The sequence below is a fragment of the Prosopis cineraria genome, unplaced genomic scaffold, assembly GCF_029017545.1.
Source record: "Prosopis cineraria cultivar Desert tree isolate PC_DT_omini unplaced genomic scaffold, ASM2901754v1 PC3, whole genome shotgun sequence".
Taxonomy (NCBI): domain Eukaryota; kingdom Viridiplantae; phylum Streptophyta; class Magnoliopsida; order Fabales; family Fabaceae; genus Prosopis; species Prosopis cineraria.
The window spans coordinates 10,328,039-10,353,756 of NW_026555334.1; the positions used below are offsets into that span (position 1 = coordinate 10,328,039).

Genomic DNA, 25,718 nt, shown 5'->3' on the forward strand with positions numbered 1-25,718 from the left:
AACCAATGACAATTCATAAACCATTTTTATAAGTTAAAAATAATGTTGGTTTTGAAAAGAAAATTCAAGGTTAAATGTGCTTATGATTTTTGAATTTTTAAAAAAAATGTGAAATGAAGTGCAATTGATTTAGCTGAACAAACAAGTAAATTGTCCAAGGTTTGAATCCACTTTTACCATAATAGAAGCTTAAATTTAATTCATTCAATTCTTGCAAACTCATTTGACATTAACTAAAATGCTAATTACCATTAAGACTAGGTGATTGTGGTTTAGACTAAGACTAACACACTTTTCTTGACCATATTCTAATACTTAGAATCAATCAAGAATTAAGTAATTAACTTATCTAAAACCTAAATAGAAGCTAAATGATTCATATATCATCACAAGAATTTGTCATATTAGCATTTACACAATAATAATATTAAAATATAAATTCAAATATATAGCATACATCATTTAATTAAAAAGTTAATTTATAGCATCTAAATCTCTTAAGGAATGAAAAATCAACCAAAACTAATCATCAAATCAATGCAAACAATAAGTGAGTTACAGCAAGACAAAAAAACGAACGAACTAAAACAAACTCAAGTGAAAGTTTCAGAAGAAACTATAAAAAAAATTCAGCCACTCATCTCGTCCTCGTCAATGACTGATCAAAGAAAACGTCCGTGAAGAGCTGCCATGGATGCTTGCTTGACAAATCCGTGAGTGAATGACATGCGAGTGAATGGAAACTGAGTGAAGAATTTGCAGTAGAGTAGAGTGCGAAGAACTGAACCTGAGGGAGATGTGCAATGGCGTGCGACAGGCTGAAACCAAGAGAGCTGTGCGTTCGAGTGTGATGAATCTCCCTGGCCGAACTGGGACTGAGAGAGGATGAGCGATGACGCGAAAAGAAGATTTCTGTCTCGTCCGTGCTGCGGTGGCCGAGAAAAGAAGATGAGCGATTGCGTCTTGTGGCGTGTGGTGGTCAAGCTGTGAGATGAGCGTCCGAGATCTTTGGACCGAGGAAAATGAGCAATCCTGTGCCACAAACTCGTGCAACAGAGAGGAGAGGTCGAAATGAGTGATGGGCATGCGTGATGAACACGTGCCTCTGTTCCGTTTCTCGTTTTTGTCCTTCCCTCCTCTTCGTGAATGGCTCCACTGAGAACATGTTGACGTGTGCCTGATTCTGTTTCTGCGTTTTCTTCTTTCTGAAAAGTCAAAAAACTGATTTAAAATAAAAAAAAGACAAAATTACTAAATTGGCCCATTAATTTCTCAAACCACACAAAGTAACTAAAAACTAAATTAATATTATGCAATTGAACTAATTAAAGTTTTAAAAGAAAAATAAAAATTACTCAAGTAACAAAATGTGTTAAGAAATTAAAATTTTAAATTAAAAATATTTAATTTTAATTAAATGTACTAAATGACTAAAATGCTTTTAATGTCAAAATTCAATGAAAATGAGCAAAATGATCAAATTTAATGTTAAAATCATGAATATAAGGGCCTAAACCAATGAAATATAGTCAAAAATATAAAATAAAAGTGTACAAAATATGTTATTTATTAAAAATTTCAGCCAACTCTTCCTTCTTTTTACTCCTATTGGAGCCCTCTCTTATAAAATGTAATTATAGAATGAGATAAATATATTAATAACAGAATAACTCATATTTATTAATTAATACACCCAATTATAAATGGGTAAAACTTATATATAAAAAATACATTTTACATTTCAAGTAAAATTTATATTATTTTTAAATTATTAATTTTAAAAATATTGTACCCCACAATCTAAGATCTTGTCACCGCCACTAAGGCAATTGCTTGAGATGGAGGTACTATCTCAACAACATCAATGTCTTCATTTTCATCATTTTGAATAAATAATTACCAATTTGTGTCATTCTTGTGTTTTAATCAAAAAGTAAGAAATACATAAATCAAATGACAAAATATAAAGTAAAATATTCATTGGGCATAAAACCATGCAACTAATTACATGGACAAATTAAAATTTACAATTATTCAAAATTTGAAGTAAAAAAAAACTTAAATGAGTAGTTAGAGTCTAAACTTACTGTTTTGGAATCGAAAATTTGACCTAAAATTTGTTTATACTAAAAAAAAAAATCCCAACTTTCAAGGTCCAATCTTAAATGAGTAGTCGAATTGTTTGTGTTTGTAACTTATTTCTGAGTTCTAGCTCTAGTTTCAATCAACTTGCTAAAAACAAAAAAGTCATGTTTGCAAATCAATTCTACCTAAACAACGATATTAGCAAGCTCAAATGCCCTTACGCTTTTCAAAGAACTCAAGGTCCATGTGAATGGATTTTTGTTCAGGATTTGTGAAAAATTACAGAAAGACCGTATAGAAATAAAATTTTCTTAAATCGGCACAACATCGACGTTTCACCTTTCAAGATCATGTTTTACTCTCTTTAATTGTGGAATGACGAAAACACCCTCGACTGACCCAAATCAGCCCTAATCTTTCGCAAGAATACCCAGGATGTTCATCAGCTTCTTTGCCTGTCTGTGTCTCTATCTGATTTTCTCTTCATCCACTGATATGGCATCGCAGTTTGTGTTCGGATCCGCCTCCTTCGGTCTGTGAGAAGCCATCTCTGCTAATACTCAGGTAATTATAACATTTTTTATGCGACAAAATCTCTTGCGATTTGCTGGTTTTCTCAATAAACGAGCTACGGATTTTGGATGCAATCACCAAATTCTGATGTTTGTTGTTTGAATTTATTCCGCATAACACGGATTTGTGTTGAACGATTTTCTCTTGGCTCTTTTAATTTCAAGTTCAACTGAATTTTCCCCTTTGTGTGGGTCTTTGTTTTCTTTGTCATTTTAACGTTTACATAATTGCAACTGCTTAAAAATATATAGTATTCCTTTAGTAGCATTCTATTGCAGACGTTCGCCATCAACACATGTCTGTTTCGACAAAATTGGTTCCCCCTTCCCTTTTCCAGTTGTCTTCTTCAGCTCTCTCGATCTTGCAACAAGACAATAGTTAGAAGTTGCAATAAACGTGATTCAGCTATACTAGTTTAATTTCCTTTGGCAACATTTTGGCAGTGATAACTGACAAACAAGTGTACTTCAAAAAGGACGATTGTTCTTCTCGTCTGAAAGTCCAACCAGCATTGCTCTTATTACTCTTTTTTATTGAGTGTCATATGGCTGCGGGATGGCCTGCTTGCACTAATAGTACAAATTTATCTCACGGTACTTTGAATTCGTACTACTTTTTTATGACGTGTTTGAGATGCATAATATCTTTGACAGCTATGTACTAGCAAATTAAGTTTTGATTATCCTATTACTTTTAAAGTAGACTCTTATACTGTTGCTGAAACCCTGGCATATGAGTAGACCAGTATGTTTGTTGAGTTTTGAACCATGTCATCTGCCATACACCCGTTGGTTTATACGAACTTATCAGATTATACTCAATGGGTTAGAGGCAAAATGCAATCTAAGCTCATGATTTTTTATTTTAATTTTTTATTCTGCTAAATTCTAGCTCCTTTTCCATGTCACATGAACTATGAGTTTGCATTTTGTGCTCTCACTCTTCTTTTCTGGTTCACAACACAACCCAGCGGTGAGTGGTAAACCCACGTTAGACACTGAAAGCAATAGAATACTCATTTTTTCTGTTCTGCTGGTTGCCATTGACTGATCAACTGTTGATATGAAATGTTTCTTCTCATTTTGGTGTGCATGGATCTATGACAGCTCCCTATGAATTTCTCTCTCTGCATAGGCTGAGAACCATTTATATGGCATTCAAGTTACAAATTGCAATTCCATGCATGTAGACTGCTAGTCCCACTGAAGCCTGTCATTTAAACTTAAGTCTTTACTTCTCTTTAGTTTCTGTTTCAGAAACTTGTTCCTGTGGACTGTGGTTGTGTTGGTATCTGAAATTGTTTATACCTTCGTGTTTATGATGTAACAATTTGCTTAAGAAGTTACTATTTATTATCTTTTCTGTAGAATCCTGTTCAGTCGATTAACTTTTAGAATTTTTTCTTCCTTGGAAGTAGTTCTGATGTATTTTGATAATGTTATATGGTGAATTATTGCAGGTTGTTTACATGAGAAAGCTTATTTTACTGTGGCTGGTTACATTTGCCAATATAGTAGAGAAAATGGCCTTCTTATTTTTTCCTCCCATCTGAGGGAAGAGGTTTGAGTGGTTGATGTGTACTTCATCGAAGTTTGCACCCATAACTCCACTGCATGGAAGATCACTCATTTGCTGTTGGTCAAGAATTCCCTGACGTTAAAGCATTCCGCAATGCAATTAAAGAAGCAGCCATTGCACAGCATTTTGAGCTTCATATCATTAAAAGTGACCTGATTCGTTACTTTGCTAAGTGTGCATCAGATGGCTGTCCATGGCGCATTCGTGCTGTCAAGCTCCCTAATGCCCCCACCTTTACCATTAGAAGTCTTGAGGGGACACATACTTGTGGGAGAAATGCACATAATGGGCACCACCAGGCTTCTGTTGACTGGATTGTGAGTTTTATCGAGGAAAGATTGCGAGATAATATCAATTACAAACCAAAAGATATTTTACATGACATCCATAAACAATATGGGATAACAATACCATATAAGCAAGCTTGGCGTGCAAAGGAACGTGGTCTTGCTGCAATATATGGCTCCTCTGAAGAAGGATATTGCCTACTTCCTTCGTATTGTGAGCAGATAAAGAATACTAATCCTGGAAGTTTTGCAGAGGTATTTACTGCAGGGTGCAGATAACCGTTTTCAGAGGCTTTTTGTTTCTTTCTATGCATCCATATATGGTTTCCTGAATGGTTGTTTGCCCATTGTTGGACTTGGCGCTATCCAACTGAAAAGCAAATATCTTAGCACATTCCTTTCAGCAACTTCATTTGATGCTGATGGTGGGTTGTTCCCACTTGCATTTGGTGTTGTTGATGTTGAAAACGATGAAAGCTGGACTTGGTTTTTGTCCCACTTGCACAAGACGCTTGAGGTGAATACTGAAACTATACCACCAATTATATTTTGTCAGATGGACAGAAAGGTATTATGGATTCAGTAAGAATGAAGTTCCCTAATTCTTCTCATGCATACTGCATGCGTCACTTAAGTGAAAGTATTGGCAAAGAGTTCAAGAATTCTAGGCTTGTCCAACTTCTGTGGAAGGCAGCATATGCCACCACAACCTCTGCTTTTAGAGAAAAAATGGCTGAAATAGAGGAGGTTTCTCCTGAAGCTGCTAAATGGTTACAGCAATTTCACCCTTCTGAATGGTCCCTAGTACATTTTGAAGGATCACGATATGGTCATTTGTCCTCTAACGTTGAACAGTTCAATAGATGGATCTTTGAAGCCCGGGAATTGCCAATCATTCAGGTGATTGAGCGGATTCATAACAAGCTTAAGACTGAGTTTGATGACAGGCGTTTAAAGAGCAGTTCATGGTTCTCTGTACTCGCTCCATCTGCTGAGAAACGAATGATCGAAGCTATTAGTTGTGCGTCCACATATCAAGTCCTTAGATCAGATGAAGTGGAATTTGAAGTTCTCTCGGCTGATCGCTCAGATATTGTAAATATTGGTAATCGTAGCTGTTCCTGCCGTGATTGGCAGCTATATGGAATACCGTGTTCTCATGCTGTTGCAGCTCTGATCTCATGTAGAAAGGATGTCTATGCTTTTAGTGAGAAGTGTTTTACTGCTGCTAGTTACAGGGAGACCTATGCAGAGGAAATATATCCAATCCCTGAGAAACTTGAATGGAGAAAAACAGATGAGGCTTCCATTGATGACAAAACCCTAGTTGTACGGCCACCAAAATCTCGGCGACCACCAGGGCGCCCTGAGAAGAAAAGAATTTGTGTTGAGGACCTTAATCGAGAGAAGCATACAGTGCATTGTAGTCGGTGTAATCAAACTGGACATTACAAGACAACGTGCAAAGCGGAGATTAGTAATAGTAGAACAGTTTTAGGTGTCTGACTTTGTACTCTTAGGTCACTTGGACTAGCATGGTTAGCTTCTAGGGACGCAAGTTTAACGATATACGCATTACTTTGGCTATGTAAGAAAGTTATTCCATTTTAATCAATCTGCATGTGTAAACTAAAGTAACTTTGAAGATTGGCAGGTTTGTTATCAAAAGCCATAATGGAGATGGAATATGTCAAGAATGAAATAAGAGGGTTAAAATATCTTCCCAAGTGCCTTTGTTACAAGAAGTATGATTCGTTTGTCTTTGCCAACAAGTTTTTAAGATTCAGGAACTATTCCCGTGAATAAGGATTGGGTTCAAACATGATTGTCTGATACAACGCGCACGCATTATATGTAGGCCTCGCATGTTGCCAGGATACTTGGGCATGGCAAATATCACACTCAAAAGTAGAACACAAGAACGTCCAAGTGCAGAATGAAGCAATGCAGAGAAACATAATAAGGATAAACTTTTATACATAACCATTCATAACGCATTATAAGATATTATTTCAAGAGAGAGTTAAGCTTGAAACCAATGAGATAACTTAAGTTCAACTGTATAGCTCCTTCAATCTTCTGCAGGCCTCCAAAATATTTTCCCGGTGACCAAACGCGCTTACCCGGATAAAATCTTCGCCACCAGGTCCGAAACCACTGCCAGGGGTTGTAACCACAGGGGCCTTCTCAAGGATCTCGTTGAAAACATCCCATGAGCCCCCGTCCAGGGAAATGGACCCACGCATATGGTGCATTTTTCCCTCCATATACTTTAAAACCAAGAGATTCAAATGTCTCCACTATTATGTTGGCATTCTCCTTATAAAATCCTATGACCTCTTTCATAGCCTGCATCCAAATTTAGCGAGTATATTGCGTAACTTCTCCCAAGAAGTATTCTACAAAAGGCTGAACCAGATTTCCCTTGTGCTCCAAGTAATTGAAAAACAAGGGTCACCTCAGAACCCACAAAATTTTCAAGCAAGTTCTGTTTCTTCCTTGATAAGGCAAGCTATAACAGTTTGTCATTAGCTACAAAGGATCGTGCTATATGACATGGCAAACCTGTTGTTTTATCTTCTTTTTAATTGGGTGAGACTTGAGAGTGGTAATTTTTTCCCTAGTGTATAAAGAATTGTATACAAAATGTAACGTTTTCAGCAAAATTAGCATACTAGCTAAATTATGTAGCATTCTTTCTTCAGAAACTGGCGCAAAAATAATAACTGACCTTGAGGCCTTCTGGTGAAAGGCAAGCCAGACCACCTGCCTGGGAAATATTGGATGCCCCATTGAAGCAAGTACTTATAATTCGGCTGAAATCCTTGGCAACAGGAAAACCATCAGAAAACAGTAACTGCTTTGGAACCACAGTCCACCCTAGTCTAACTCCAGTGAATCCGGCATACTTGCTAGATGATGCAGTCTCAAGCGCAACCTGCAATGCCAACAAGGTTCCATACACAACATTATGACACAGAAATCTACCAGACCAGGTATTCAAGGTTAGAAACAGCTTGCTGACTGAACCCTATTACATATTAGCCTACAACAAAAGCCTAAGCCATCTTCTACAAACTATTTGGCCAATAGTTTCTTCGATGGAGTTCTTGCTAGACACCATTATCCCATCATGTTTAAGAATTTTCCTTATAAAGGTGATTAACAACCAAGCTGCTAAAGTAATATGGTGGACACAACCGTGAGACAAAAAACACAAAGCAAGTATGCCTACGCTGTTATAATTTGAAGGTCTAGATTGTGGTCCAAAAAAAAAATTTGAAGTTTTAGATAATGCAGCAACAAGCACAACTCAATTGGAATATGACAATAAGAGTCCATCCAATGCATTCTATGATAACCAATTAATATTTATAATCAGAACTATGTAACATGTTGATAAATCACAATGTGAGAAATTATAAGAAAGAGGGGATAAGATTGAACATAAAGCTCGGTAGCCTTTGAGAATTAGTTGTTAATTATACACAGACCTCTTTGGCTCCTGGAATTTCAAAGATGGAGCGTGGGCTGTCATCTGATATATACATTGCATATGCAGAATCATACACTACTATTGACCCGTTATTCTTAGCAAACTGAACTAGTTGGCTTAGTTGCTCCCTTGTTGCTACAGCACCAGTAGGATTGTTTGGTGAACAGAAAAATATTATATCCGTTCTTGAAGCAGAGGATAAATCAGGGAAGAAACCATTTTCAGGACTACACCACATGTATTCAATGCTTCCATACTTCTGAGCATCCTTCAGGTATTGGCCAGTCTGACCATAATAACACTTGAGTCTACATAGGCCTGCATCAAGAGTTCAAACATATGTAAAATTCAGCCACAAGTTATTTTGTCAGCAATCATTTATACAGCATATCAGGACCGAGAGGACTGCAGAAGAATATAAAAATGATTCCCGCCGAAGTTTGTGAACCAGAGACACCAATAATTACCACATGTTTACATGTGTCATGTTTTCAAATCAAGAGCTGTTTTTCTTATACAATGGTTTTTTCTAGTCAAATCAAGAACAGTAAAATTTCAAGCTCTTCCTGATTTTTTTTTAAATAAAAAAGTAGACAATGGCTAATCAAACCATTTTCCATTGCATCAAAGAGCATGACAACCAAATGAACGAACTGAAATCAGTCAGCACCAGTATGGAGCAACAATGGGGCAATGGTAAAGAATAAAACCATGTTAAAAGCAGAAATGGCATGCATAAGCAACTTTAATGAGATCATATTTAAAAGCAAAGCATAACATACTGGATATGATGGGTCTTGCACTGCCATCGTCACATTCGAGCCAAAGACAACCTGTAGAAATAATAGTGAAAGAACTAATTGCAATTAGAAAGAACTTAGTCACTGTTGAAAGCTCCCCATTAACATCGACCATGTTAAGAAAGTAAATTATTGACAAGGGGAAGAAAAAGTAAAATCATAATCAAACCTGGAGGCGAGATATATCACATTTTGATCCATCTGAGACAAATATATCATCTTCCTCTATGCCAAGATCAGTGTAAAATGTTGAAGCAATTGCCCTTCTTAATGGCTGCATAGATTAGAAACACTTGTCACTCTTCAAATAATATAAATTTCTTTAATATACGCTTCAACTTAAATGAAAATCTAAATAGGGTGACTATATGATTCCATTATCAAATGCCTTCCATCTTATCTTATTAAGTTCCTGAAAGAACAAACAATAAGACTTGCCCGTAGGATTGTATTTGTGTTCAATTACTGTACAATGATAATGTTCTCTAGCTATATCAGAGCAATTTTATGATCAGAGAAAACAAATGATATTAAAAACTTCAAAAGAAATCCAGATGCTTTGCTAATTTTTTTCTTGGTTTAAGTGAGAATTTATGGTGGAATACACAACTTCCAAACACATTAAGGCACAAGTTCAATAGCCATCGACAAAACTTGAGCTTATTTTTCCGTTTTTTTAGATAATCAAAACTTGAGTTTAAATTCACCAAGTGCTTATAAAATTTCTTGCCAAAAGATTTTTTGGATAAGAAGCATGCTTATTTTATAAACTCATTTTTCACTTGACACTTCAAAAAATAATGCCCTAATTTACCCAGATAATAATGCATGGGATTTGTTAGCTGAAAATGAGAGAAATATTGGTCTTCCCAAACTATCAGCATGAATAGAAATCTTGGCATGGCCACAACGTGCATTTGATATGTAAGAAAAAGCACTGATAATGCCTCTAGATCAAGTCAATGTGACATACCTTTTCACCTTCGTATGCTCCATAACCACTATAACCCTCGATGGTAGCTAATGAATTACTTTCTGAGGAAAAATACTTTGACGCTCAGTTAGCAACAGGAAAAGCACTGGTTTTATTGAGTAACAAAAATATCACATATCATAAGTGTTTTCTCTTGAATCAAATAGGAACATTGTATACAGCATACCTATATCACAAGTAATTTCAAAACTTAATTACAATCTGAAAAAAAAAAAAAATACTCGAACAGAATCAATAAAGAATGGAAGGGATTATACTAGTCCTTGCTGCTGAGAAAGTAGAGTTAGCACAATGAAAAGAAGCACTTGACAATTACTTGACTTAACCTACTTCTATGATCCACACATAATTATTGAACAAGCTCCAACTTTAATAGAAAAAAGCAGTCGCTTATAAAAAGAAAACAGAGTTCAATGAAGCATCAACTTCATATAATCAAAAGCTGTGTACCGTTGCCATTGCAGAAGTTATGACTTCAGGAATGGGTTCAGTAGTATCACCAATTCCCAAGCTTATCACTTTTGAGTCAGGGTACTTTAGCAAGAGTGCAGATCTTCTTCTCGCAACCTATTCTCCACAGTAAAATTGAGGATAAATATTCATTCAACTAAAATAAAAGTTGGAAAGCGCCATGTTACATATCATATTGGAGTCAAATGAGATAAATTAATTTTCAAAATTCTGGTATAAAAGCAAAAAATATGCCGTGGCATTACAGACCTCTGGAAAGAGATAACCAGCTTGAAGTTTAGCCATGTTTGCATTTCGAGAGACATTAGTCCTGTAGCCTTCGACATGACAAGGGAGGAATCATCTTAATTCTAGACAACGAAGATCATTTGTTTACACATGCTTTATATACATTTCTCCAAGAAGTTCTAGTAACTAAATAGTCGATTATTTCGACAGAGAAGACTGAAAAGAAAAATTGGGAGCAATTATATAGTTAAACTTTCAACTAGAAGGATTGCTGGCTGGACCTATTCATCAAGAACACAAGTACTCGAACTTATAGCATGGGGTTCAATCCCAGAAGTCAGTAACAGAGTAAAGAAATGAAGAAGCATCTGCATGCAATTACTTCATAATCACATTGATATAGGGAAGCAGAGAAAGCTACAAAATAGAAAAGGCTTCAGGGTACCAGTCTGCGATTCTTGGGGTGCAGCAACGCATTTACATACACCCAGGCTTTTCGCTGGCGAAGAGACATTCTGACTTCTGAAATAGCCAGAGAAGGAAAAACAAAAACTTAAGTTTAAACAGAAGAAAGTTGCACAAAGTTTAATCAATACCCAACGTAGGCTTTTTCTGGTTAGTTTGATTCCTCTTGACAAGCAAACAAATGACGAGAAATGAAATGAGAATCAGAAGCGAAATACCGCGTATTGAAGTTCGAATGATTCAAGAAAGAAGAGAAAGACGAAGAATAGAGTGGAGTAGCCGTGGGGTTAAGGATCACAGACATTCTCGAATGACGGATTTCCGGAGGCCATAGTGGTGCTGTGATCTCTCTATTTATAGTAACGTAATTTTAGCAGCCCACGTCTCTTGATAACTTTTCGAAAGGGGAAATGACGTCTATTGGACGTGTTTTGGGACCGTGCTCGTTTGCTATATGCATGAATCACATTTAAAATCCGAAAAAAAGAAAAGAAAGGAAAGAAAGAAAGAAAGGAAAATGACAATTAAAAACCCTACAACACTGTTAATTACAATTAAAATCCTAAATTATTGAAATACTATAATCTTTACTTGAAATTAAAAACATATATTAGCTTATAAATATATGTTTTTAAATTAATTTTGAGATACTGAAATTACGATTATGAATTGAAACTATTGTTAATCTTAATTAAAAAAACTAAGATTTATACTTGAAAATGAATTAGTAATAGCTCCAATCCATAATAATAATTTTAATAGTTTCAGTCTATAATACTTGAGATTCTTATTTTCTCAATTGAGATTAATAATAATGTAGACCTATGATAATAATTTCAACAATGTCTTTTTTTCTATTTTATAAGTGATTTGCTTATATATTATCAAATATAAAAATTCATAGGTGATTGATTTCATACTCAAAAGTAAATTTTCAAGTAACTATACTATATTTACAAAGTGCCTTCAAAAATTTTACAAGTAAATTTTAATTTTTACTAGAAAACAAACTATTTTTAAGTGTAGATCTTAGTTTTCTCACTTAAAATTAACAATAGTTTAAATCATTATAATATTTCAGTAATATATTTTCTTAAAATTTTCTAAGTGAGATCAATTTTATAAACTTATAGTATATGTTAGTAATTTTAAATAAGAATCATGATTTATTATTGTGATTTTAATAATTTGAAATTCCTAATTATAATTGATCTTTGGGATCCTTAATTGTCATGTTCCCTTCTCAAAAAGTCAAATCATACCTCATTTTTAAAATTCCGTGAACGCCTACAACTATAATTTATGGTTCTATCTATAAGTTTTCATAGAAAAAATGTAAAATTCATTATCATTAATTTTATCTAAAAATTAAGGTACCCTCATCCCCCAATAAATCTTTGCCAAAAAAAAATCCTCCAGTTAAATATATATATATATATATATATTTATATATTACACCTTTGATAAACTTCCTTACATTAAGTTAATATAATTTTTTGTATAATTTAAATGGTAAAGTATTATTACTATTTTTTAAGATTACCTTCTAATTAAAATTAATTTATATTAATTATCTTTAATTTCTTACTCTCTCCTTACAATATAATTAATAAGAGTATTTGGAAAAAAAGAATCCAATACTATAAATTCTTTTTCAAAATATCTTAAATTTTGAACCGCCACTAGCTGATAAAAAGTGCCTTACATTTTATATTGGAAAGGAATGAAAATTTTGGCTAAATGCATCCTTTAAAATATTTCCTACTTTCCTACATCTATATTAAATAAAGGTTAAAAAAATTAATAAATAATTAATGGGTGCTGTATAAAAACATCCAGAGGAGTATACATATATATCTGCGAGTCACTCCTCCAATTTTATTTGAACCTTTTTTCTGTCATATTAAAGTATATATTCTCATACTCTCTTCAATCCTATTTATGAAACACTTTTTAAAAGTCATCTTTAATTTAAAATATAATATATTTTATAATAATTAAATTACTTTTCCAATTTTATCATTTTTTATTAATGTAAAAGTATTTAATATAGTTATATTATTATTTAAAAATTAAGGGTAAAATAAAAATGCATCTCACTTCTTTACAATAAAAAAATTAAAAAATATCTTATTTTATAAGATATAAAAAATAATTTTTTAATACATGTAAAATAATTAAAAGTTTCTTATAATAAAAATTGAATGAAGTATTATATATTGTTGCTTTCAAGAAATGAATTCGTGAAGAACTCGCGGTGCTTCTGTATTCTTTTGCGTGAGTAGTTCATTAACTGGCATGGCTGTCTATTTGGAAATTGGGTTGGAGAATAAAATAAAAACAAAAAATAATTTTATAAATATAATATTTTTATTAGTTGAACAATGCAGCCTGGGCGCAGAAAATAAAACACTGCAAGCAATTCGTTTCGAGATCATACTATTTTTAAATTAAATATTGAATAATGGATAAAGGACCGTGATGTGTAACGGAAGAGAAACTTCTTCATTTTTTTCCCTCCATTTCCCTCTACTTTCCCACTTTAATTATTTATTAATTCTATAATTTTAAAAAATTCATTTAATAAAATAATATGAATAGTTGAGATGAAAGAAATAGACTGAAATGAAAAAAAAAAGAAGTGGAGAGAATCAACTAGAAGATGCATGCTAGTGTGGCACACTGCACACATACCCTTTTAACTAGATGTGAAAATAAGCCATCCTCCTGTGAAATATATATGGCCTAACTTACTTTAAATCCAACCTAATTTATTTATTAAAAGTTAAGATATAATTTTACTTTTAAATTATTCTCAATAAGCAATATTATCCTTAAACTATTCATTGTAGTAATATTATCTCTAAACTAATCAAATCGAAGCAATGTTGTCATCACTGTTTAAAAATTATAAATTAAATAAAAAATAAAATTATAATAATATTAAATAAAATAATATTAAATGTATATATAAAATAAATATAAAAATATAAATTATAATTTATAATTTATCAAATATAAGTGAATCTTGGTTAAATTAGACATGAATAGACTCAAAGTATTTAATTTTGCACCTATAATTATCAACATCTTTATAAAAAATAATAGTCTCAAATCATAGTATATATATATATAAATTGTTCAAAAATAAAGGTAGTTTTTAGTAGGATCTAATTTTTTAATTTTTTTATTTTTTAAAAAATTAATCTTTTTTTAATATTATATTTAAAATTATTTGGTTTTCTAAAAATGGCTCCGGTTTCCTATTCAACTTTGATTTCTGGCTTAATAATATCTTAACTCTTGTCCAATTTAGATCAATTATAAAAATAGCTTTTTGGTCCAAATTGAGTTGTTAATAATGGCTTCGGTCAATAGTTATATGTGTAAATATAAATACTTTTGAATCTACTTATATTTAATTTAATCAAAATTTATTTATATTTGACAAGTTATAAAATTATAATTTATAACATTATTAATTTACAACATTTTATTAACATACTATAATTTTTTATATTATTTTATATATACATTTAATATTATTTTATTTATTTTTATAATTTTTAAACTGTGAAGGCAACATTGCTCTTTTGAGAATAATTTAGGAGCAAAATTTCATCTTAACTCATAGAAAGTATGTCTCATTAGTTATAGTAATAGACATTTAAACAATTAGGGCAACACCGCTCTGATGTGATTAGTTTATAAGCAATATTGCTATGATGAATAGTTTAGAGACAATATTCCTTCGAGAATAGTTTAAAGATAAAATTACACATTAATCTTTTATTAAAAAAATCTAGGTTTGGCTAAGGTCTTTCGTTAGACCTATTTAATTAAATAAGTCAAACCTATTTTTACAAAACATAGCCTATAAGCCTAACAAGTTTATATATATATATATATATATTATTGTCAAGTTTTATATACTTAATATAATTTTATCTAATCAAATTAATACAATTTTAATATATTCATAATATTAATAAAAATTTGTTATAAATTCAATAATTTATAAAAAATATACATGTCTTGATTTAATTGGAATCAAGTACTTTAATTATATAAATTTTTATCTATTATTATTATGTAATATATTACATACATATCAATTTTATTATTTTATTTTTAACCAATCTATTCTTATTTATTTCTATTTATGTTTTCAAGTAGATTAGATTTATATATTGATTTTAATATTATTACTATATTATTGTATTGTAGTTGATAAGTTATCTTAATTATTATATATTATAATTAATAAATTGATTAAGTTTAATATATATAGATATATGTATGTATGTAGACTTTAATAATTTTTAAACATATTTGGAATATTTAAAATTAATATACTAGCTTATTTAAAAGTTTTAAATCTCGTTTGGTATGAGTAAATTTGAAGAGATGAAAATAGAATTGAAAATGAAATTCAATTTAACTTATTTGGTATGCCATATTTTGTTTTGAAGTTGGATTGTCTTTACTACCATTCTTCTCAATTTCCTCTCTATTATTTTAAAATAAAATATGAGCTGTTTAGATTTGGTGCATGTGAAATCTGAATGATCCAAATTTAAAGTTTTATTTTTTTATTTATATTTATATTTTATACTTATAACTTTTGGATCCTTCAATTTAAATTTGGATTGTTTTGATTGGTGATAAAATAAATTTAATAAAAATTTTAATTTTTATTTTAATAAATATAAATAAATACTTTATATCTGAACTATTTAAATTCAATCTGTACCAAATCTAAATAGTTTATATTTTATTTTTAGTTAGTGAAGAGAAAAAATAGTGGAGACAAGCCGTTTGTTTCAATCCAAAACCCTGTTCCACCAAAAAAGTTAGAATTGGCTTTCATGGTCGTACCTATGAAAATGGCAGTCAACTTTACTCCTCCGCATCTTTGCTCCTCTACACTTAGGATCAAATATAAACGGTTTTATTTTTATTTTAAATTATATTTATTAAAATAAAATATTTATAAAATTTATAAAGAATATATTATAATAAATTTGATAGCCAATCTAAACAATTTATATTTATATTAAGGAAATAAATATTTATAAAATAATTTAATAAATCTACTTATTGTTAGTTTGAATATTATTGATTTAATTTGAACAGTTTAATTTAATATTATACTCTTTTTATTAAAAAAATATAAATATTTTTAACTGAATCTCACCCTTCAATAAAGTAATTATTTACTTTTTAACTAACTCTATTTTTCTATATTTATCCTTATTAAACACCTTACAATAAATATAAAATTATTATTAATAGAGATACTTTAAAAAAAAGACAATAATTACACAACAAAATATTAAAAATACTTTACATTTTTTAATATTTAATTCTTTAAAAAATACCTTATATTTTTTAAAGAAGGGAATAATTTTTTTAAAATTTTTATAAATTAATTTATTTTATTTATAGAAATCTAGACTATTTAAATTAGTGGTCAGATTTATTATAATATACTTTTTTATAACTTTTATAAATGCTTTATTTTAATAAATATAAAATAAAATAAAAATAAAAGAATTAAATCTGACGGTCCAGATTTGCTCCTAGATGCAGAGAGGAACAAAGGAAGAGCAAAGATGAGGAGGAGCAAAGCGGACTCCATGAAAATGGCTAGAATTCCATGGAAGCTAGGTCCTTGACTCTTTTGCCCCTCCACTAGAACACTGTCGAACAGACCAACAGTGATGATGAAGAGCCCAGCGAGGAGATCGACTACCTCACTATCATAGTCATTGGCCGGCCAACTCCATCACCTACATCACTTCTCCCTCGTCGATTTCCACTTATGCCACCCCTCTTCCACCTCGTCTTCTTCCCCTTCTTCCAGACGACGTGCTTCATATTCTTCCAGATCTTCTTCCAAACTCGACGACAGTGTGTTTCATCATCTTCTAGATCTGCCTCTTGAACCACGACGTGCTTCAATCTTCTTCCAGACCTGCCTCTTGATTCGACGACGGCGTGCTTCATCTTCTTCTAGATCTGGCTTTTGATTTGACGATGGCATGCTATCTTCTTCCAGATTTCTGCATTTGAGCAACCAAGTCACGGACCTCCACAAATCTCCGATCCATTCTAGTCATTTAATTCCACAACGCTCATGATTTTCTGCAATAGTGGTGTTTGATTTTTTTTTTTTTGTGGTTATCAATTTTTCTTGATTTTTTCTAATTTGTTGATTATTTTGGATTGTTGAGGAATGGCATGTTGGACGGAAATTCAGTTGCTAGTGTGGTTTGCCTGTGTTCATCGATTTCATGGTTGGAGCAAATTTTTTTTTTTTTATGAGGCATTTTAATATTTTCATATTTTAAACATTAATATTAAATAAAAATAATTTTTCATTTTCATAAACATACCATATATATTTTTAAAATTTATATACATCTCTATTTCGATATTTAGACAGCCACCTCTATATTCATTTTTATTTTTATTAAAATTATTTTCCATATGTCAAATGAGGTATTAGACTTGTAGGTTAAGTTAGATTGAAAGTAGTTTTAGATTTGAACCATTAAAAATTGTTATACATGCTTTACGTCACAATCAGGTATTTGACTTACCATATGAGTTTAGATATATTTGATCAAAGTTTAACTCATCTAGCTTATTTTCACCCTTATGTTTAATAATGTTTTTGGTTTTATTTTGAGCAATATAAAGGGTATTTAGATGTCTTTAGAAAAACATATTTTTTTGCTTAGCACTGCAGTCTTGAGTTAGGAAAGATGACAATGAGGGATCCCCTTGAGATCATTAATTATAATTAAGAACTTTAAATTATTGAAATTTTGATAATAAATCATGATTTTTACTTAAAATTAAAAGAATATATGAGTTTATAAAATTACCCTCTATTTAAAAAATAAAGAAATAATATTGTTAAAATTATTATTATGGGATAAGAATATTATTAATTTTAATTGAAAAACCAAGGAATAATGGTTGAGAATGAATTATTTTTTAATATAAAATCAAAATTTACTTTTAAAATTTTTTAGTGGCACTTGCGAATATATAATAGTCAATTAAAAATTTATTAAAGTCATTTATCAATATAAATTCAATCACTTATAAATTTTTATACTTGTTAATATATAGGTAGAGTACTTGAAAATTAAAAAGATGTCACTATTAAAATTATTATCATGAGATAAAAATATTGTTAATCTCAATTAAAAAATTGAGGAACAATAGTTGGAAATGAATTATTTTTTAGTATGAAACTAAAATTTACTTTTAAAATTTTTCAAGGATACTTATGAATAAATAATAGTCATTTATAAATTTACTAAAGTTACCTTTGAATATGAACCCATTCACTTATGCATTTTTTATGTGTGTTTATATACAGGTAGACCACTTGAAAAATAAAAAAGATACTATTGAAATTACTATCATGGGATGAGAATATTGTTACTTTCAATTGGAAAACCAAAGAACAATAGTTGGGAATGGATTATGTTTCAATTTAAAAATAAAATTTACTTTTGAAACTTTACAAGGGCATTTGTAAATATACAATAGTTACTTAAAAATTTAATAAAGTTACTTCTAAGAAACATTTTAGACTATTCATATATATTTTTTTAATTTTAAACAAGGATCATGATTTACTATTGAGAATTCAATAATTTAAAGTGCCTAATGTAGATAGGGAGGATGACAATTAGGCCCCAAAACATTGAATCAATACCAGTTGAGTTTCAGATAGAATTTTTTTAAAAAATAAGTTGAAAATAACAATTTAAATTATTATAAATTTAGAAGTTTTAATCATAAATAAATATTTAAATATTAAATATAATTTTGTAATAAATTTTTTACTTATAACTGTTTGAATTGATATTTATAATTTATTTTATAAAAAATTTTATCTAAAATTTAACTATTATTAATTTATTTTTTAAGATTTAACTGTTATTCTCCCTTACATTTAATGGCGTTGGGGAGTCTTAATTGTCAGCTTCCCTTCAGTTATGCATAAGACAGGATCTTGAGAAAGTCATCTTTTATTGTGATGCTTCAGAAGCGTCATCATGAACCCGTGCTCTCGTGTTACATAACGAGATAAACTTTAACACGTGCTCTCGTGTTAATATGTTATCATGTGCGCAGGTGCAGGTCAAGTATGCCCATTACGGGAAGCTATCCCTGTTGCTGACTTCTTGGCCAGAAAGGTGTTTGGGTTTTTCCCCAAAACCATGGTTTTAAGAGGGTAGAATCAATTAATATGGCTTATCCAAACAGGCACCAAGACTGCCTATGTGGAAGGCTCCGATCCGAATTCTTACCCCAAGTCCCTTATGATGAGTGAACCCATGCCACAGGGTGCTAATAAGCATAAAGCAATGGGGTGGTTAAGTGTTAATCTGTTTTGAAAATAATTTTTTGTTCTTCAAAATAAAAAAAATCAGTTTAGTAATATGTTTTTAAAAATTATTTTGAGGATAAAAAAACTAAATATTATTATGAAGAATAGAAAAATAAAAATATTTTTTAAGTGTTTTAAGATTATAATTTTAGAGAATAAGAAAAAATAAAAAAACACTCATTATTTTTTTTTCAAAATACATCCTACAAAATATCAGTTTTCAAAATAATAAAATAAAAATAGTTTTAAATAAGTCATGAGTTAGGTTGTTGTTTGTTTTATTGTTTAGTTCCTTTTGTCTTGTAATCAGCTTTATTGCTTGCCCCTACTATTTAAAAAAAAACGTGTATTTTCCTTCTTGAATCATGTTTTTCAGTTATATTTAAAATTAATTTAATTAATTATCTAATTCTAGAAATTAATTACTCCATGTAACATAATCAATTATATTTAAAATTAATTATATTAGTCAATTTTTTATACTCAATTTTACCCGACAAATATCCCAACGCAGCCTTTGAATCCAGAATTACATGTTGGTAACTAAAACCAAACACCCTAGAGCGGATGATGCATGGGAGTCAATTTCACAGCAACAAGAGCATGCTTCTAATGAGATCTCAATTGTTTAAAATATATTAAAATTTTCTGGACCCATTAGTTTAATCAGTAAATTGATGGATTACCCAGTCGAGTTTGAAGCATGCATTAACAACTATATAACTACATATTTTTTAAGAGCAGGTTAGGTTGGCCTTGAACCAATCAAATTAGCAGTTTTACCCCTAGTAAAATTGAATCGATAAATTGTTGAATTATTTATTTTGACTTGTTCAATAAAATGTCCTGCTCAAATCAACGATTTTACCCATGGTACAATTGGATTGATAAACTGTTGAATTATTTATTTTGACTTATTCAATAAAATGTTGTGTTGATAACCAATCTGATCATAATTCAAGTGTAAATTTCACCATTAATGTTTAAATCACATTGATTCAATTATTGATCTTGTTTCTAGTAACTTGGTTTTACCGGATTCTATGGAGTAAGAAAAATTACACATCCAAGTCGGGGAAAAAAAGAAATAGCATTGAACCCCTTGTCCTTGGATTGAGCTGGCTTAGGGTTGAGTCCTCTCACATCATGGAGGGGGTTTGATTATTGAGTTGGTCGAGGCGCTGAAGAAGGCATCCTAATTTTAGGGTGTCTAGGTAAATGCTTGAGAATAATGGATGGCTTGCGCTGCCCAACATTGGTGTTACTTAAAAAAAAAATGAAGATTTCGCCTTGCCCTTAAATTGTGGGTGAGCCCGGCCCCCTTCCAAAAATTTGTTTTATGAAAAAAAGAGAAAAGAAATAGCATTGAAAAACTAGAAAAGAAGGTGATCAAAACGTGGGAAGATATGTAAAGAAGAAGAAAGAAGAGAGAAGGAAGAAATGAGGAACAGTCCATTGTCAAACTCAAATGGCATGCCGGGTGCCTCATTGCGTTTGTTATGCTGCGGATCATAGTCAAATGCGAAAGCGGTTGTTTGGATGTTCGTTTAGAATTAATTCTAGGACTTTGCTCAAAACAAAAAAAAAAAGAATTAATTCTAGGACTAAAATTATAATTTTGTAAAAACTTATTCAAACACTTTTAATTTGCAAAACTTTATTTGATTTTTGAAACTTTATTTTGAAGAAGTTATTTTTTCCATTTAAGAATTAATTCTTAATATTTAAGCATTTTCCATTTTGTCTTATCTTTATAATTCATTCTAAAAAATTATTCAAACATTTTTAATTATCAAAATAAATTTTAAAAAAATATTATCTAAATATTATTATATTTTGTCGATTGATTTTTTCTATAACTAAATTTTTGTCAATTGAAATCCAAACACATTTTGGATCCAAAATGAAGGTCGGAGGAGACTGTACATTGGTTAATGGTTATTGGATGAAAAGAGAAGTGGTGGATAACCCTCCAATCAATATGAAAGAATATGAAAGTAGAATGATAAATAAATTTTAAAAGCATTAATTAATTTAAATTAGGTCTCAATTGTTAAATTTTAAAAAATTATAAATTTTTTTTAATTTTATAATTTTATTGTAATGAATTTAAAACTTATTTTTTAATTTTTAACATGATTAAAGAATAAAATTTTTTATTAAAATTTAAAATAAAAATTATAAATTTATTATAATAAAATTTTATAAAAAATTATAAAATTAAAAATTAAACTTATAAGTTTTTAAAATTTAAAATTTAAAATCTATATTAAATTAATTGATTACTCTAGATCTCTCTATCATTCTCCTCAATATCAATGGGTATGATTGCAACGAGTCGCATTGCATCGCCGTACACTCATTAATCATGTCCCTCACTTCGACTGTTCCACCGCAGTACAATCAAGCAAGCTAAGCTGCTGAAGAGACATTCGCATTCCGTGCGCATCAACATCAAGGACTCATCTGAGTCCTTAATTTTATTTGCCATTTTATTTTAAATTTAATTGAGTTTTTCAATATTTTTAATATTATATTATTAAAATTAAATTAATGAAAATATAAAAATATTATTATTAAATTTTGATTATTCCGGTGCTACCATGTTCCTCATTACAGTTAATAAGATCTGTATTATCTAAATTTAAGATTTTTTACTTTTATTTTATATTTATCGAAATAAAATTTATATATTTTTTAATAACTTTATTTATAATCAATTAACCGGTATAAATTTAATCTAAAATATCTAATTTAATATTAATTTTTTTGTAATTTTTTAAATTAACTATATAGATATATTTTAGATAATATAGATATAGTCTGTACAATCTAATTTAATATGAAAAATTTTATAATTTTTATAAATTAACTATCTAGATATATTTTAAAAAGTACAAATTTAAAATTAATTTTTTATAAATTTTTATTTTAATAATATAATTTCAAAAATGCCAAAAAATTAAAGGATTAAGATGTAATTTTACCTTTAAACTATTCTTAGAGAAGCAATGTTACCCCTACACTACTCATCGTACCAATGTTTCTCTTAAACTAATTAAAGCTAAGCATTGTTACTCTTGTTGTTTAAAAGTTTGCTACTATGGCTGGTAAGTGTAACATCCTGATTTAAAAAAAATGATAATAATAGGAATTTATATTATTTGAGATTATTCAGAAATAATAATATGGTTAGAAATTTAATTATGAATTAAAAACTTAGGTTTAAAATTATATAAGAAATATTTTGTTAATATATAATTTTAAGATTTAAAATAAAAAAATTATGTGTGTGTGTGAGTTAAAAAAATTAAAAAAAATGGTTAAAATAAAAAAACAGAGAGGCACTGTTGAAGTCCCACATCGATTGGATGTGGGAAGGTGAGGTGCCTCCTCACATATAAAAGGAGGAGGCACAGGCGAGGAGGAGCAGGGAGAAAAAGAAAAGTTTATGTAATTGTAAAAATTGTAACTAAGGACCCAAGATGCAATTTAGAGAAAATTGCAAGTAATGGCCCAAAAGTTTGAATAATTAAATTCAAACCTATAATTTTTTTTATATAATTTTCAGACCCACAATCCTATTTTTATATTATTTTTCTCTCTTTCTCTCACATTGCTCGGCGTCTTCTTGCAAGGGGGGATTATTTTCTTTTTCTTCAGGTATGTTCTAACTTCCTGTTTAGATTAACATTTAAAAATTTATTTAATTACAAAATTAATTTTATAGTTATTTTCTAAATAATATTAGCTTTCTAGTGATATGATTATTTTGTAGGATAGGGTAAATATTCTGATTAAGATTTTTCTATAGGATAGTTAATTTGATGATATGATAGATTAAAAATATAGGTTAAAGCTCTTAGGAATATAATAAATATTATAGAATATTTTCTTGAGGTTGAAACTCATGTTTAAGAATTTTTGAGTTAAACTCTAGATCTATATAGTTGAATTTTGTAAAATTTGAGATGTAGGGATGAACTTCTAATTATTAAATATTTATTTAAGTATGAATAGGTATTTTTGAGGATATAGAAAGGTGATTTGAGGCTTCAGGATAATTCTAAAATTTTTAATTTATTTTTGGACGAATTTTTAGAATATAGAAGGATGAAATTGTGATACTAGAAGTGATTTGAGGCTTAAAAATAGTTTATTAGGGTACGAGAATTTTAGAAAAGAATTTAAAAAGTTAAATGAGCATAAATCTTAAATTAGTGTTAATATGGATTATAAATCTAAGACTTTTTAACTCTTTAAATTAGAGTTATTTATTAATTTTAATGTAAAATTAATATATAGTATTGTGAAATAATTATGTAGATTATATTGACAAAGATAGTGGTGAAAAAGGAGTTGTGAAGGGGAACTTGTTATTCAAGATACAAAGTAACCATTATTAATGTGTTGTGATGGGTGTGTTTGTGAATGGTTATGTGTTGTTTTATTGCTTGGAAAAATTATGAATTAATAAAATAAATACTGTATATATATACTTGTTTGAAATTATTGCCAAGTGGGTCAAAAATTTATTTTTGTTTATCGTGATGAGATATTATTGTTCGGATATATTCTTGTTTGGATATTTGAATGATGCATGACTTGTCAGGGTATTTTAATATATGGTGTTAATGGGATTTCTGTTCGGTTAATTAGTACCACGTGGTAAGCCCTCATTGGACCCAATGAGTGGCGTGTTGCTTGGTCCAACTCATCTTTAGCCAGGTAATTTGGCGTCCGAGCATGGCGAAAGGAGGATATACGGTGCAGTCATGCAATTAAATACTTGTTCGGTTTGTTTGAAAGTATTGTTCAGTTAAATATTTTGTGTGCCCACTTAGCAATCGCATGATTAGTTACATCTGCATGCATCATTACATATTAATTTTTGGTTACTAGGACTTTTAAGTCTCATTCCCTGTGGTTAATATTTTTACAGGAGCGAGTCCGGCCGAGAAAGCATTAGAGGTGTAACTATGGTGTATGAGACACCATCTTTTACGTTGCCTCTTATTTTGGATTATACAATGTATCTTGTGCCAACTTAGGACATATCTTCTTTGTAAAGAATGTAAACTCTAATCCTTTTTATTAAAAGTATTTATATGACTAAGAGGATTATGTCTGTCCCTCTTGATGTATGATCTGATTTGAATATCATGTCATGAGAATTATGTCTGTCCCTTATGGTTTTAATTGCTTTTTTTGGATATTTTAAGACTTATGTTATGTCTTGGATGTATCATGGTAAGAAAATTTTCTACCACATAATGGTTATAATAATTTGCGAAAAATTGGTTTGTATTTTTGAGGGTGTTACATATTGGTATCAGAGCATCATGTTTTGAGCCTCTATTTTAGTGATACTTATTTAAACTTTTGTTTGAAACTATTACTTATGTGAATTTAATGTATATTTATTATGTGTGGTGCATTGCATATAGTCGATTGGCAATATACATTGTTGTGGTGCTTCTCATTGTATGGCCATTGTATAGTTAGGCTAATTTTATTATTTATATCTTGTATCCTTTAAGAGGGGAGAGAAAATGCCTGTTACTCGCGGTAACTCAGGATTCCAACATGAGCACCTACCACCGCCACTGCCAAATGAGGAGCCTGACTTGGCGGAATTGAGAATGCTTGTAAAAACACTAACAGACAAGGTTCAAGGATACGAACAAGAGTTGACAGAGCTAAAGAGGCAAAAGGTAACTAAAAATGGAGATAGGGCTCGTGTTGAGAGTCATGTGGGGGAAGGCAGTTCCTCACATCCTACCACTCCGAGAGATCATGAGTCTAGAAGGGAGGAAATTAGGCAGAAGGAACAGAGAGCCCCACCGACCATTACTGATGTGTGGGAAACTGTTAAGAAGTTTAACCCTCCTACATTTGATGGTAACCTTAAACCATCTGTGGTAGAGGAATGGGTGAAGAAACTCGAGTCCATCTTTCGAGTAGTCACATGCACCAGCAATCAGAAAGTACAAGTAGCATTAGTGCTCCTAGTGAAAGGAGCAAGAGATTGGTGGGAGATAGCAGGGGCCCAGGGATGATTCTACACTCACTTGGGAGGAATTCAAGGAAAAATTATTCAGGCATTACTTCCCATCAGAGTTAAGGTCTGAGAAGGAAGTAGAGTTCCATGCCTTTAAGCAAGGGAACCTCGATGAGGACACATTCATTGCTAAGTTTCAAGAGTTATCTAGATACTCCACGTACCTGCAGTATAGGGATAATTCTGAATGGAAGGCCAAGTGCTTATTGGAGAAGGCTAGACCAGAATTGAGGGAGCAACTGGCTCATCTAGATATCCGAGATT

General features: G+C 30.4%; 1 protein-coding gene and 1 pseudogene across 1 annotated transcript; one reads left to right on the forward strand and one right to left on the reverse strand.

Annotated features, from left to right (window-relative positions):
- Window positions 1-2,464: 2,464 nt before the first annotated feature.
- On the forward strand, window positions 2,465-6,271 carry LOC129304405 (uncharacterized). The gene is made up of 2 exons (XM_054944043.1): window positions 2,465-2,649; window positions 4,118-6,271. The coding sequence occupies exon 2, from the start codon at window positions 5,097-5,099 to the stop codon at window positions 6,027-6,029; it is 933 nt and encodes a 310-aa protein (XP_054800018.1). The 5' UTR covers window positions 2,465-2,649; window positions 4,118-5,096; the 3' UTR covers window positions 6,030-6,271.
- A 212-nt stretch (window positions 6,272-6,483) lies between these two features.
- Window positions 6,484-11,319, reverse strand: LOC129304406 (LL-diaminopimelate aminotransferase, chloroplastic-like; annotated as a pseudogene).
- Between the last annotated feature and the right edge of the window lie 14,399 nt (window positions 11,320-25,718).

Bases quoted from the DNA above. Each gene is read 5' to 3' on its own strand.
- LOC129304405 (XM_054944043.1), top strand. From the start codon at position 5,097: ATGGATTCAGTAAGAATGAAGTTCCCTAATTCTTCTCATGCATACTGC.